Source organism: Canis lupus, chromosome 31 (assembly GCF_011100685.1).
Source record: "Canis lupus familiaris isolate Mischka breed German Shepherd chromosome 31, alternate assembly UU_Cfam_GSD_1.0, whole genome shotgun sequence".
In the NCBI taxonomy this organism is placed as follows: domain Eukaryota; kingdom Metazoa; phylum Chordata; class Mammalia; order Carnivora; family Canidae; genus Canis; species Canis lupus.
In genome coordinates, this window is record NC_049252.1 from 1,341,062 (window position 1) to 1,354,925 (window position 13,864).

At 42.0% G+C, this 13,864-nt stretch overlaps 1 protein-coding gene and 1 long non-coding RNA gene across 10 annotated transcripts in view; one reads left to right on the forward strand and one right to left on the reverse strand.

Moving 5' to 3' along the window:
• Positions 1-5,819: 5,819 nt before the first annotated feature.
• On the reverse strand, positions 5,820-10,653 carry LOC102152193. Its single transcript, XR_005382049.1, has 3 exons — positions 10,220-10,653; positions 8,576-8,713; positions 5,820-7,250 (listed from the first exon to the last, which is right to left on the reverse strand). It is a non-coding gene; the product is annotated as an uncharacterized LOC102152193 (long non-coding RNA).
• VGLL3 (vestigial like family member 3) overlaps positions 9,813-13,864 on the forward strand; it is a 117,699-nt gene continuing 113,647 nt past the window's right edge. For 5 of the 9 annotated variants that reach the window (XR_005382044.1, XR_005382045.1, XR_005382046.1 and 2 more), the window contains exon 1: positions 10,443-10,691. Coding sequence is in view for 5 of the 9 variants with exons in the window: in XM_038581184.1 (XP_038437112.1) it covers positions 10,497-10,691 (195 nt within the window). In the remaining 4 variants the exon portion in view is untranslated. Of the gene's footprint in view, positions 9,951-10,442; positions 10,692-13,864 lie in introns of those variants that run through there. The other 4 variants (XM_038581186.1, XM_038581188.1, XM_038581185.1 and 1 more) reach the window with 3 other exon arrangements.

A 13,864-nucleotide genomic window follows, 5' to 3' on the forward strand; every position in this document is an offset into this window, starting at 1 on the left:
TTTTATGGTTAGATAACTTTAGGGAATCTATCTCTACCTATACGACCTGCGTGGACTTGATTTTGTAATCTTTTTGGACACTAACATATGAAGGATGAATAGCTGTAATTTATTGTCAGTGGAGATGATATGAATCTCTGAAATCTCAATGGATTTTGTATTTTTCAGTTGTAATACAGCTATACTCTGTTAAAGAAACTGTTCACATTAAAATCCTTAGAAAATAGGGCAGCCTGGGAGGCTCAGTGGTTTAGTGCTGCCTTCGGCTCAGGGCCTGATCCTGGAGACCCGGGATTGAGTCCCACATTGGGCTCCCTGCATGGAGCCTGCTTCTCCCTCTGCCTGTGTCTCTGCCTCTCTCTCTCTCTCTCATGAATAAATAAAAAATCTTAAAAAATCCTTAGAAAATAAAAAAAAAGATGTTTTCAAAAGTATCAAAAATACTCATCACATCCAACATTTTCTCATTATTCTAAAGACAATATGAAAAGAGACATGTGTTTGAAGACATTACTTACTTCTCAAAGAAGGAAAGGGAAATTAGGCTAAATGATAATTAAAGGTATATTTTCTGGGTAAAGTTTACATAAAATATTCCTAGTGTCTGTGTTCTTCCTATTTGGTGTTGAAGGAGACCAACAAGAACATTATAGATTAACAATTCCACAACATTCACAGATCACAGAGTGAGTCGTTCAATTCAAATTAATGACAGCAGGTTTACACCGTACTTACTTTTCGTGCTGTGTGAGTCACCAAAGAAACATCGAACTCTGCCTTTTCCCCCAGGGAATTTATTGTTTTATCTTTTCATAAGGGAGGCAAATATGGTAATTGAAATGATTAAGGCAAAATAAAGAATAACAATAATAATTGCATATATCAAGCCACAAAATATAAGGTGCAGGCAGTACAAACTATAATGGCATAAAAGAAGCCAGTTTTAAAATGTTAAGATATGCTTTCTAGAAAAGGTACAACTTATTATAATGGGCCTTGGAAGTAAGTGGGATTTTGAATTAACTCCAGGCATCTAAAGCCACAGGGATAATAATGTTAAGATATCCTCTCCAATGATCTCTTTATTTAATGAGAATGAAATAGGCAGTTGGGACGCAAATAAATTACTTTCAGGATTTGAAGAACCACGCATACTTCACTTTTTTTTTTTTTTTTTTTTTTATCAAGCACAGTGCATGGAAATTTGGCAAAGCCAAACAACAAAGAGTTGAGGATTTTTTGTTTGTTTGTTTCGTAAAAGTCGTTGGTCTTCAAAGTGGTTCAAAAAGGCTTCTTTAAATGCAAAACCTCTTTTGTGTTTGTTAACTGTAATTATTTACAAAAATGGTGATTGACTCTCAGTGTTCCAGGTTGACACCTCTCTTACAAAGTGACAGCACAGTCCTTTGTGCCATTTTGTGCCTAGTGATCGTGGGAAGTTGTGTGACATAGCTTATCCTCTCTGCTTTCTCTTTTCTGAATGACAGCAACATGGGCCTTTGGCTTCGTTAACCCTAAAATATTTAAATCAAATTATAAAACTAATGTATTAAAAATGAGAAATAAATTCAAACCACATTGTTCTGGCTGCTGTGAGTTATTAGTCCAATTGGTCTTTGTCTGTGGCTAGTTAGCCCAATGCATTAGAACAGAATGTTAATGATGCCAAGATCAAGGGTTTAATCTTCCCTGGTCTACTTAGCTTTGTTCCATTCCACGGATAGGACTATACCCAACCCCAGGCCAGACTTCATGTGATTATATTCCACTTGTCAGAGGCTGACAGAGACAATGTAGTTAAATTAGTTCGGATCTACCATCACTACCCTGAAAACCAGCAAAGAAGCAGGCGAGGAACTCATGGTACACAATGAGCTAATGGTCTATCATTATCTTCCATGAGGACAGATGATTCTATTTCACGATTAAGTATGTTCTCTTTGCTAATTTTTAGTACAGGCTAAGCAATGTCTTGATACTCTTCATCTCACTGTTTCCCAACTTCGATTCCTCCATTATTAAATCTCTATAAAATACACCAGATCAAGAGTACAATTCCAGCCAAGATTGATACAAACAAACAAAAAACACCTCCGCAGAGAGAGCATGCTGAGTGTTTCAGGAATACAGGTGACTTCTCTAATCACCCTCTCCTACACAACTTGCTGTCCTGTCCACCCGCCTACTCTGGCCACTCTTCTTTACTCCACTGAAAGTCCTTGTTTCCTGGAACCACGGCCATGATTCTGGTAATATCACAAGCTATTCAATTTTTAGTACATTATGAAGGAAACAAAAAGAAGAAAAATTAACCAGAAAAGTACTTTTGAGATAAAAGTTCTCAGTTCTACCCAAAAAGAAAATTTATAAGTTGCTCCTATAATCCCTTACAATTCATTCTTCTGTTGCACTTGGGAATTTTCAGGAGTTCCTCCACTTCTTTCCAAACTAGTTCTTAAAGCTGGAAACCCATGCTTGGCAGAAGTTTTAATTAAATTGTTCCATTAGACAATCAATCTAGAAAGTCTTTTCTGAGGCTTGTCAGTTCTTTGGTGAATCTATCTTATTACGTCCTTCACACATATATATGAAGTTATATATATTATATAACATTATATATATTATATAATGGTTTAGTACCCATTAATTATTCGGTAATATGGTAATACGGTTTTTTTGGAGTGTTTTGGAATCAAACACTGCAGTCAAATCCTGGCTCAGCCACTCACGAGCTAGGTGATATTTAAAATATTTAATTTTTAATTTTTCTGCAGTTCAGCTCTTCCATATCTGAAGTGATGATAACAAATACTGCATAGGATTGTCGTGAGAATTAAATGAGTGAGATAAAAGCAATTTTAACATAAATGTCTGGCCCATCGCAGAGCCTTATAAAGTGTGAGTTCTCTTTATCACTATTTCCTCCATGGAAGTTCAAAAATCATAAATACCTGATCTATATAAACCCCTCCATTATCCTTCATCCTCTTATAAAAGCACATGCTTTAAATCATCTAACTAGTCTATAACCTACATGGCAAGTGGTGAAAATCAACTTTTAAACTAAGCCTATCCCTACAACTGTGACTATGTTGAACCCCAGAGGAAATTATTCCTTAATAAAGTACAAAATAATTGCCTCATCCAATAAATTTCTAATGAATACTTGTACCATGATACAATAGTGAAGAAAACATATATGTTTTATGCCTGTATGGATCATTATGGAGAAACAAAGGGGGGAAAGTTAGGAAAAAACCTGTATTTCAAAAGGAAGGTGGTAAGCAGGCAGTTATTGGAGAGAAGGGTGGGGATGGAATGGGTAGAAGGGTATGGAAGTAAGTTGGCAGGGGAAGAGAGAAGAAATGAGAGAGAGAAACAGAAACAGAGAGAGATGGAGGGAGACGGAGAGATAATTTTATAAGAAGCACTATATTCACTATTCAACTCGGTGGACGATGACCTAGCCCAGAGTAAGGGTAAGATGGGACACATGAATCTATTATTCCTTGAGTTGGTCTAATTCCCACATGCCTCTCTCATATTATGTATATCTTGTGAATTTGAGTATGATTCTAGCATTTAAAAATTAGCATAAATGACATGACACCTTAAACATGGACTATACTTCATCTGTTCAATCCAAGAAAAGGTAGTCTTTTCAATGCTCAAGCTCAAAGTATCTGTGTTGAACTTAAGACTCAGTACATGTGCATCCAGTTTATTGTAGGGTACTGAAGAAGTTTTCAGTAATAATTGGGCTGCATATGGTTTCATTTGCTTTATTTATTGACTTTAGAGTTCCATGTAAGATATATCTCCACTCTATAAGTCTTGCGTTCTGTTGAAGTGCTCTGGGTTGGAGGTAAATTTTTGTGAGTTATTTGTATATATAGATGATTTGAAGATGGATGAGGTCTCTTAGGAGGAGAGGCTTGAATAAGATAAGAAAAAGTCCTAGGTCAAAGCAACCAAGAAACTCAATATTTAGAGTTGAAGTAGAGGAGAACTTGGCAGAGGAAGCCAAGAAAGAATAGCTGAAGTGTTAGTAGACAGATTCAGACAGGGGAATGCCATCAAAGGATGTCAAGAGAAGAGAGAATTTTAAGGAGTGATTAATCCTTAATGTCAAAATGTATGAATCATCAATGAGGATGCAGTTTTAAAATGAACTTTGAACTGGTAAGTGTCATCATTATTAGACTTTAAAAAATTTTTGTGGGGTGATGAGACAGAAATCTGTTTGCAAGCAGACTAAAACGGTAATGGAAAGGGATAACATGGAGAAAGTGAATTTGAGGGATTTAAAGATGGTGGAGGAGATAGGAGGCAAGAGTTGTAAGGCAACGTGGGTAATCATGCTAGATATACATAGTAAAGTTGCTGAGCATTGAGGAAGGCCCATTTAAGGCAGGTGATCCCAAAGGATCACCTGAATAAAGTGGTTTATTGCTTTACATGTGAGTTTTGACCTGTTTTTTACAACCATTCCAGTGGTATTACAGGCATCACCCCTAGATCCAGGCAACCAGAGCCCCCCTCTGGCCTCTGAGTTTTAGATTACTCCCACTGGCCCTCTTCCTATTGTGCCTCTCCTCATGGGAATCTATAGGGCAAAGGGGACAAAGGCAAAGGCCTTCCTTTTAGTCCCTCCTTCCCACATTAAACTATTGTATTAATTTCCTATTGCTGCTGTAACAAATTGCCACTAACTCATGGGCTTAAAACCATGCAAATTGATTATCTTACAGCTCTGGGGGTCAGAAGTCCAAAATGATGTTGGCAGGGCTCTATTCCTTCTGGCAGCATTCGGGCCACTGTCTTGCCTTTTACAGCTTCTAGAAGCTGCCTATATTCCTTGGCTTGTTGCTTCTTTTCATTTTCAGTTATCAAGAGCCCGTAGAGTCCTTTTCACTTCAGATCAATGTGACACTCACTCTTCTGCCTCCAGCCCGCTCAGACAATCCAGAATAATTTTCCTTTCTTAAAACCTGCTCCTTAGTAGCCTTAATTCCATCAGCAATCTTAGCTCCCTTTTGCCATGTGAAATTAGAGTATTCATAAAATCTAGAGATTAGAATTTAACATCTTCAGGGACTGGAGAAGCATTATTCTGCCTAGAACAACCATGTTTCTGTACTAAAGACTTGGGAAATCCCTGTGCAGATGACCCAAGTCCACTTTCTGAGCCATGATTCCTAGAATGGGCTGCATTATCAGGGGCCTCAGTTTAGGCCAGAGGGTGAGTCAAGAATAAGCTGTAAGGTGAATTGAGAGGACGGTGTAGATACACAGGTTGAGAAATACACGTGTTTGGACTGTTGGTTCCCAATGGTTCCTTATGCTGGTTCCCCAAGTTACAGACGAACCTGGCCATCATCACTCAAGAAAAGAAAGAAAGCTGCTTTCTTTTTTGCCTTATCTCATTCCAAGAGATATTGGAAAAACCCATTTCATGTTACCCCTTCTAAATAAAACTGGTTTGTGGATTGCACACCACCAAATTCCAGCTATAAAATTGTAAACATGCTGGGAAATTTGGTGAGGGGAGCCAAAACTACAGTGACTGTAAACCCGTCTCAGAGAAGTTGGGAACATTTAAGGTAATTTTGGTATTCTATTGGAATTGTAGTGGCTGGGATAGAAAAGAGTAAGAAGATAAACACCAGTGGGTAAGATCTAGTTCTACATCACAACTGAACCAGAAGGGAGGTGGAACAGTTTGGGAAGGAAGAAAAAATATAAAAGGGTAAAATTTAAGGAATTTTAGCTCAGAAGTACAAATAATCAAGTTCCATTTCATTATTATTTTATTCCAAGTAATTGTGACACCTCAGCGTAATAGACATGACAATGAATACACCAGTGATCAGATCACATTCTCTGATCTGTGTGACTCACTACTGTTAAATGCAATTGGCCTACATTTTTTCTTCCCCACCCCTTTTCTAAAACTCCAAGATGACCAAATGATCTGATCTAAAAACTCTTCTTTTATGGTATGTATATGCTTAAAAGGATACACACACACACACACACACACACACACTACACGTGCATACCACTTTATGCCTATAATTTTGGTAGTAGTGTGCCTCCAATTCTGTAGATGTTAATCAGACCACATGTTTGCTTATCATTGGAAGATATTTTAGACTAGATGATCTTTTTGATCCTTTTCTACTCTAACACCCTAAACATCTACCTGGGAAGTCAGGTATATGTGCTCTCCTACCAGAGCTCCAACTTAACTTTCCTTAACAGGAATTATTCTACATTCTATTAATGAGCAAACCAAGATTCCCAGCCCTTGACAATTTATCTTCCCTCTCTGTCCAGTCCACGTCTCTCCTAGATTCTAATTCTGTGCAGAACTTTTTGTTAGTCTCTCATTTTTTCCCCATCAGTACAATATACAAATGGAAAGGTATCAAAATAAAGATACTTCATTATAGAATGATTTTGCCAAATACCTCCAGGCTTTTGAGTCCATGACTTATTAGTATCCAAGAACTACATCTTTGTCATATAATAAATATTTGCAACATACTGGAGGCCATATGGGGAACAAGGAAGATGCAGAAATTGGGCGTATGGACATTTTGGATTTAGTTTTGGCTTCATTTTCTAAGTCAACAGATATATACTGAACATCTTCTAAATGTGGACTATGCATTCACATTTAAATGTTCTCTGCAAGTCCATTGTCGGAGATACATTGAACACATAATTATACTAAAAACAATGAGCTACAGATAATTAAGTTATTTGGAGATATAGTTGGAAGTGTTAAGTGTTTAAAACAGGAGGCTTGCAATAGAGGAAAGGGTGCCCTTGCAAACTAGCTTTGTGGCCTAATTTAGTCACTTTCCACTCCAGGTCCAAAAGTTTCTCATCTCACAAGGATCTTCTCATTCTGATGTGGAAATCCTGATGCAAGATCTGAAACCCCATGTTCTGAATTACGACCTTCACTGATGGGCGTGAATCCTCCACAAAGTTTTAAGCCCTTTGAAGAATTTTTTTACTCCTTTTTAAAATACTCTTCAATGAATGCTTATTAAGCCAGGCATTATATGATTGAGATTCACAGATTTAAAAAAATCACAGTCCCAATTCTCAAGTGGCCATGGTCATGTCGGGGGGAAAGAGCAAATATACAATTTCAGATCAAGTAGTTGGTATGGTGGAGTTGCCGAGAGTAGAGGCATCAAAGCTAGTCTTCAGTAGATGTTTTGGAAGATGATTCCCTAAAAAGCAAAAAGGAGGTAACAAGTGAAGAAGGTAGAGTGTGTTGGTGCAGAAGTTCTGGTCATGCATAATAAAGGAAGGTCATAGGAGACACCAGGCTCTTTCCTGGAAAGGGAGGTTCAATGCACATGGCTGAATAGATAGTTATATAAGTTGGTGACAGGGACCAGAGGCAGGGACCAGAATTTGAAGGTTCAAGACTTGGGACTGTGGGGAGATATTACAAAAGTTTTTAAAAGAGGGGTAAAACATTATTACTCTGTTGGATTTGCAGTGGCTGGGACAGAAAACAGTAGGAGGATAAACTGTGTGAAGAATGGATCAGAAGAGGGTTCAACCTGGGGTTTGGAAATCAGGAAGAAGCCTCTTGCAGGAGTCTGGATGAAAGATGCTGTGTGAACTAAGGGTTATAGCAGCAGAGATCAGAAGATGAAGGAAGAGAATCAGAAGTGTAAAAGCTGGAATCAAGTGGACTCTAAGACCCGACGTAGGGACTGTAAAAAGAAGAAAGAAGCGTCTGATCATTTCTAGCTTGGCAATTGGTAGATGGGAGTTTTAATATCTGAGCTGGAAATTAAAAAAGGAGGATCAGGTGGGGCTGTGGGAAAATATCAGTGCTATCATGACTAAAGTTCCTATGGAACCATCTAGTAGAAGCCAAATAGATGAATCTGGAACACAGGAAAGGGTGACCAGAGGATGTCATTTTTTGAAAAGGCAGCGATAAACATTTCAAATAATTTCATATATGTCTTATTGATAAGAATACCTCCTCATTACGAAAAGCACAAAATCCAAACTGTGAAAGCCCTTAATTAGTATGCTTTTAATATTCAATGGATGAAAGAATAAATGAGTGTATAGGAGCTGTTTTGAGTAGCAAAGAGTTCCTGTCAACTACTATAGTTCCTGTATTTGTATAAGTGTATATACGTGTGAATATACATGCATTTATGTATGTGAGTCTGTAGAGTTATGTATCACACATACACATTCCTATCAAGATTAGCAATTTATTAATAGTGTATATGTCTATGAGGCTGCTAGGGCTGCCATAACAAAAAACACAGGACTGGGTGCCCTGAACGACAGAAATTTACTTTCTGACAGCTTAGAAGTCCAATGTCATGCTGCCCTCAAGGCTAGTTTCTAGTGAGATGTCTCTTCCTGGCTTATAGACTGCACCTGGCTGCATATGACTGGCTGCCATAAAGCCTTTCCTCTGTACCACTGCAGACAGCCATCCCTACTGTCACCTCCTCTTCTATAAGGATACCAGTTTTAGGTTAGGACTCCAGTTATGACCTCATTCAAATTTAATTACCTCCTAATAGGCCCTGTCTCCAAACAGTCACATTGGCAATTAGACTTCAACATAAGAATTTTGGAGGGACACAATTCAATCCGTAACATCAGTACATGTGACATCCCGATTGACTTTCTCTCAGGCAAAAGATAGTCTCTGAAAGTAAAGAAACAAGACATACTTGTTAAAGTTCAAAGAGTTTGCTTATTTAGAAAATAATTATAATTCTTTGCTACTTTACCTGATTATATAAAAATACAGTCATATTCGTACAAAGGGATGTTTTTTTTTGGGGGGGGGATTATAAACCACTTGCAAATAGATCAACCTTTAATAGCTGAATGGGTTTGACCAGTTGTCATTGTCTGTTACTCTATGGAAACCAGGTGGGAAGAGCCAGGAAAGGTTGACGTCCCGCAGGAGTGTCCCGACCGTGAAGGTGTAAACTTGGAGCTGAGATCGTTCGTAGGAAACCGCGTTGCATCCTTGGCTTGCGCGTCCTTGTAGTGAAGTCAACTTCCACTTGGGGTCCTGTGTGACGCGGGGGCTAACCCCAGTGTTACTCCGCTTTACCTCTTCGCACACCTGGCCTTCGCTTAGGCGGGTCTCGGCGTCGGTGTCCCCCACGCCCCCCGACGGCCGGGTGGCCAGGGCGGGTGCAAGCGGCGCCCCGGGGCGCGGGGCCCTCGCCCACGGTTCCCTCCACCTCGGCCCGCGGCGGGGAGGCGGGGAGGCGGGGAGGCGGGGAGGCTCGAGCTGCGCTCCAATCCGCAGCCCCGGGCCGAGGTGGAGGGACTTGGCGGAGCGCCCCCGCGCCCCCCCGCGCCCCGCCCCGCCCCGCCCCGCCCCGGCCCGGCCCTGCCCAGGCGCGGGCTCCGGGCGTGGGGCGAGCCCCGGGCGTGCAGCGCGCCCGCGAGGCTGAGCCCCGCTCCCCGCTCCCCGCTGCCCGCCGGCCCCCGCGGCTGCGGCTGTGGCTGTGGCTGCGGCTGCGCGGGGCGCCGCGGTGCGCGGGAGCCGAGCCTGTCACGCCCACGCCGCGCGGCGGGCCGGGCACCCTCGGAGCGGCTGAAGATGAAGGTGCCCGCGCGGGGCGCCCGCCGCTTGCCGACCCCGCCCGCGCCCCCGCCCGCGCCCGCGCCCGCGCCCGCGCCCGCGCCCCGCGCGGAGCCCGCGGCCGCCGAGGACCCGCCTTCGCCGCAGTAGCCGCTGCAGCAGCGACCCCGGCGGCGGCGGCGGCAGCTCGGGGACCGCCGCTGCCCCGGCTGCCATGAGTTGCGCGGAGCTGATGTATCCCCCGCAGCCGCATGGCGCGCCCCAGTGTGCGCCCAGCCCCGCCGCAGCCGCCGCTTGCCCCGCGGCCCGCCGCCTCCCGGCGCCCCAACCCGGCCGGCAGGTGAGTCGGCGGCCGCGCAGCCCGCGGGGGGGCGGGGGTCCGGGGCGCGGGCGGGGCGCGGGGCGCCGGGGGGCGCGGGGCGCGGGGGGGCGCGGGGCGCGGGGGGCGCGGGGCGCGGGGAGCGAGGCCGACCCTGGCCCGGGCTCCGCGGAGCGCCCGTCACGGAGCCCGAGGCCGCCCGGCGGGGCCGCCTTGTCAGCTCCCGGGCTCGGTCCCACATCCACCAAGGGCGTCTGCCTTAGGAGTGTGTGAGCAAACTTCCTTCATACCGAATACTTGCTCTTTGGAAAGGCGGAGTGTTTCGCGGTTGTCTTGATAAGGGGAGACGGTGTGGCCGGCGCGGGGCCGCCTGACCACCCGGGACTCCCCGCTGCGGGGTCCGGGGCGCGGCGTCGGCGTTGCTGAGCTCCTCGCTGCAGGCTGGAGCCGAGGGCAGGGATTGATCCCAACTTCCTCATTCATTTTTCGTTCCGTCCAATCGCAGAGAGGTTACAGCCGAGTCCGCTAAAGTGTGTCCCCACTCAGGAGGGGACCCCGGACCACCAGATGGTGAACCTTCACCACGCTGAGAATGACAGAGTGTGGTGGGTCCAAAGGGTTCCAGAACCAGGAAGATGCTATCGCTCCCCTAGAAGGGAGACTTCGGTGTGGGGATTTGGCGCGAGGTACCCCTGGACATTCCTCTCTGGACACCAACAGGGTGTGTGTCAAGCTTTAGTTAGTGCTATCAAGAATACATATGTGAGTATACGGCACCGGCGTGCACCAAAGTAGGGTCCTCAAGAGTCTGGGAGTTACGGTGGGTTAATTTGGGGAGAGTGAAAAAATACAGGTCATGCACGGCGAGGTGGAGACACTTCTCAGGGAACTAGATACAGTTTGGAAATTACCATCGACAGAATTTGTTGATTGGCTTTTTAAAAATTTCTTAGAAACTGTATATTTTATTGTAGTCTTAAGGGTTTGGCTCTTTATTATAATTTATATAATTCATTTTGATTTCTGTATTCCCTTTACCTGTTTCTTTGCTTAGATTTGTAGTGCTACTCTTTGAAAAGAAATCATAACTTCAGTTTAGAATTTAGGGACTCTAAAATTCAGCTGGTTCTGGAGCAAAGTACATGCCCCAGAGTTAGCGGCTAAACAGTATAACCTTAACAGGACCAAGTAGAACGAAAGAGGAAGGAGCCCCACTTTATTGCTATTTTCTTTTCTTTTCTTTTCTTTTCTTTTCTTTTCTTTTCTTTTCTTTTCTTTTCTTTTCTTTTCTTTTCTTTTCCTTTCTTTTCTTTTTCCTTTTCCTTTTCTTTTCTTTTCTTTTCTTTTAAATATTCAGAAGCTTTAGCATTTGAAAGCAAGATTACTTTCAGGAAAGAGAAATGGGAAAGTATTTTGTAATTTATGGTCAAAGGTGATAGATTTAAACATTTTGGTTGTGCTGCCTGTTTTTTTTTAATTTTAAGTATGAATGGTATTAAGTAATGGAGAAAACCTGTTTAGGTACAAATTAGGCAAGTGAGGCAAAGAGATTCCTGATATCATTATTATGTGTTTTATAAACACTCAGCCCCAGATGAACCATCGTATTACCTCCCTTCCTTTCTCCATCTCAGAGACTGTAGAGGCTTTCCATTGTCAATTGGAATGTGGACAAGCAACAGACTCAAAATTACTAAGCATACAGACAAGTATTTTTCCCTTAAAAAATAACTTGAACTATAGAAGTGATGTTTTGTTCTATAGAATTGTGAAAATAATTCCATTAATATATGAATCTGTGGTGGAGGTTAGGGTTGTAATACTCTTGAAGTAGAAAATAAAATTCAGCATCAGAAAAATTATAAATTACTAATCATAAAATCCAGTTGTCAGTAAGAAGTAACTCTAGTACTCTAACTTTCGTAATAGCGCTGCAACTTAATCCCCAAATTTCACTCTTTTGCTAAGACCATCCACAAACTGAAGAATGAACTTTCCTTTTTGCTGAATTGTCCACGATGTGAGTTGCGCTACTAGTGAATATCAACTTTGCCACGCTTTAGGGTTCCATAGGTGTCTTTCGAGTACATAATTAGACTGAGTTGACTCTAAGAACTTAGCTGAGAGATGTGCCTGGAAATTTTCATGTTCCTTTTACTAAAATGGCTTGTTGGAGGTCATTTTTTCTGTGGTTGTTAAGTAAGGTAACTGACTATAACTGGGCTAGCGAAATAAAGGGACTTGATAGTGTAACTACTGTTCTTTTACTGTCAGGAGTTTATTTTGATGACCTATATTTTCTATTGGAAAAAAGAGTAAATCAGGAAATTCTTATCAGGCTGACAGCATTTATAGGCTATGTGATGCGTGGGTGAAATGGGACTAATATTGACTTGGCCCTACTGCAGTCATCCGAGAATACATATTTTGGTTGTTTTTGCATTCCATAAGGTTTTATCATTATTATCCGTGAAGATTGTTTTCTCTGTCCATGGGAAGTGACCCCTAATAGCATCTTGCCTGGGAGACAAAAATAAAGGCTACCACTCCTTACCGCATTTGAAAAATTGATTTGTTGAGCAGAAAAAAGAATAGCAAAAAAAGGTTGAGAGTTCTAAAGAAAGGTTAATGGTCATTGATAAAATGTTAGAAGAGAGAGCATTTCAGCTTTGTATTACTTCTGTAATCAATTGTAGTGGTGTATCTTTGAACTTATTTTTTCCCCCTCAAATTTGTATAGCTCAGAAGTCGTTTTAAGTTAGTATAGCATAATGGGATGGATCTTATACATAGATATATTTTTCCTTTTTCATGTATGATCATATAGCTGAAAATTATTCTTGAAATAGTAGAGCACCATATTCCAGGCATGTGTACTCTGCTTTTCCCTTAAAAGCACAAGTGTGCAGTTGGAATTTTAAGTTCAGATTTTCGTCAAGCATATTATGCATTGTAGATGGGTAATAGGTTGGTGTTTTAAAGACATAGTTAACTGTATGTATACCAGGGTGTACTGTGATGTGTTACTTAGGCATACAGTAGGCTCATGAAGCAAAATGATGGGTAAGGATGTCTCAGAGAACATTTTATAGTCCCTGACATTAATTCCTGGAAATTGCATGGCTGTAAGTCTCAGAGTGTGCTTTAGCCAGCCAGGATCGGCTGAGATGCTAAGCTCCCTGGTCCCCATGCCCACCATCTCTCTAACATCTCCTCAAGAGAACTCTTGACTTAGTCTCTCAGCACACACTCCAAAGGCATGATGACACTGCAGAACGTGTCCAGAAAGGAATGTGCTTGTATTCTAACAGTGACAAGTAGGAACTAAGAGAAAGAAATTTCCAAATATGTGTCAGGAAAAATTGAGGGAAATGATATGAAATGAAATCATAGATTCCCTTCATACCCAGGGGACTTCTCATCTTAAATATAGACAGTCTGTTATTGTCTGAAACTGCCCCCCCCCATTTACTCAAAAAGTAGAAAGGTACTTAAAGCTTTCAGAATAGTGTAGTTTGTTGATGAGGTGGTGAAAACAGAAAACAAAATCTCCAGTTTTCTAATTGTGCATAGGGGTTCTTAACAATTACACTTTGGATTTCATGTAAGTTAGAGCATATTTACTGTGTCCTCTTCAGGGGTGACAGCTGGGTGAATCTGTCTGCATGCTTTCACTTAAAAGAATCAGATGCTTTTAGGAGGCAGAACTATTTTCAAACTATTTCTCTGGACTTTGCCACTTTGGTTGGGTCATAAAAAGCTTTCTATTTTTTTTTTTTTATTTTTTGTCGAAGAAGACACCCTGAAAAAACATACTTCAACCCCCCTCCTTTTGCAAATGGGAAAATGGATGCTTACAGGGCTGAAGTGGCTAGCCAAAGATTTAAGAGCTCATTGGTGACAAAATTAGGACTACCAAATCCCCTGCTCCCCAT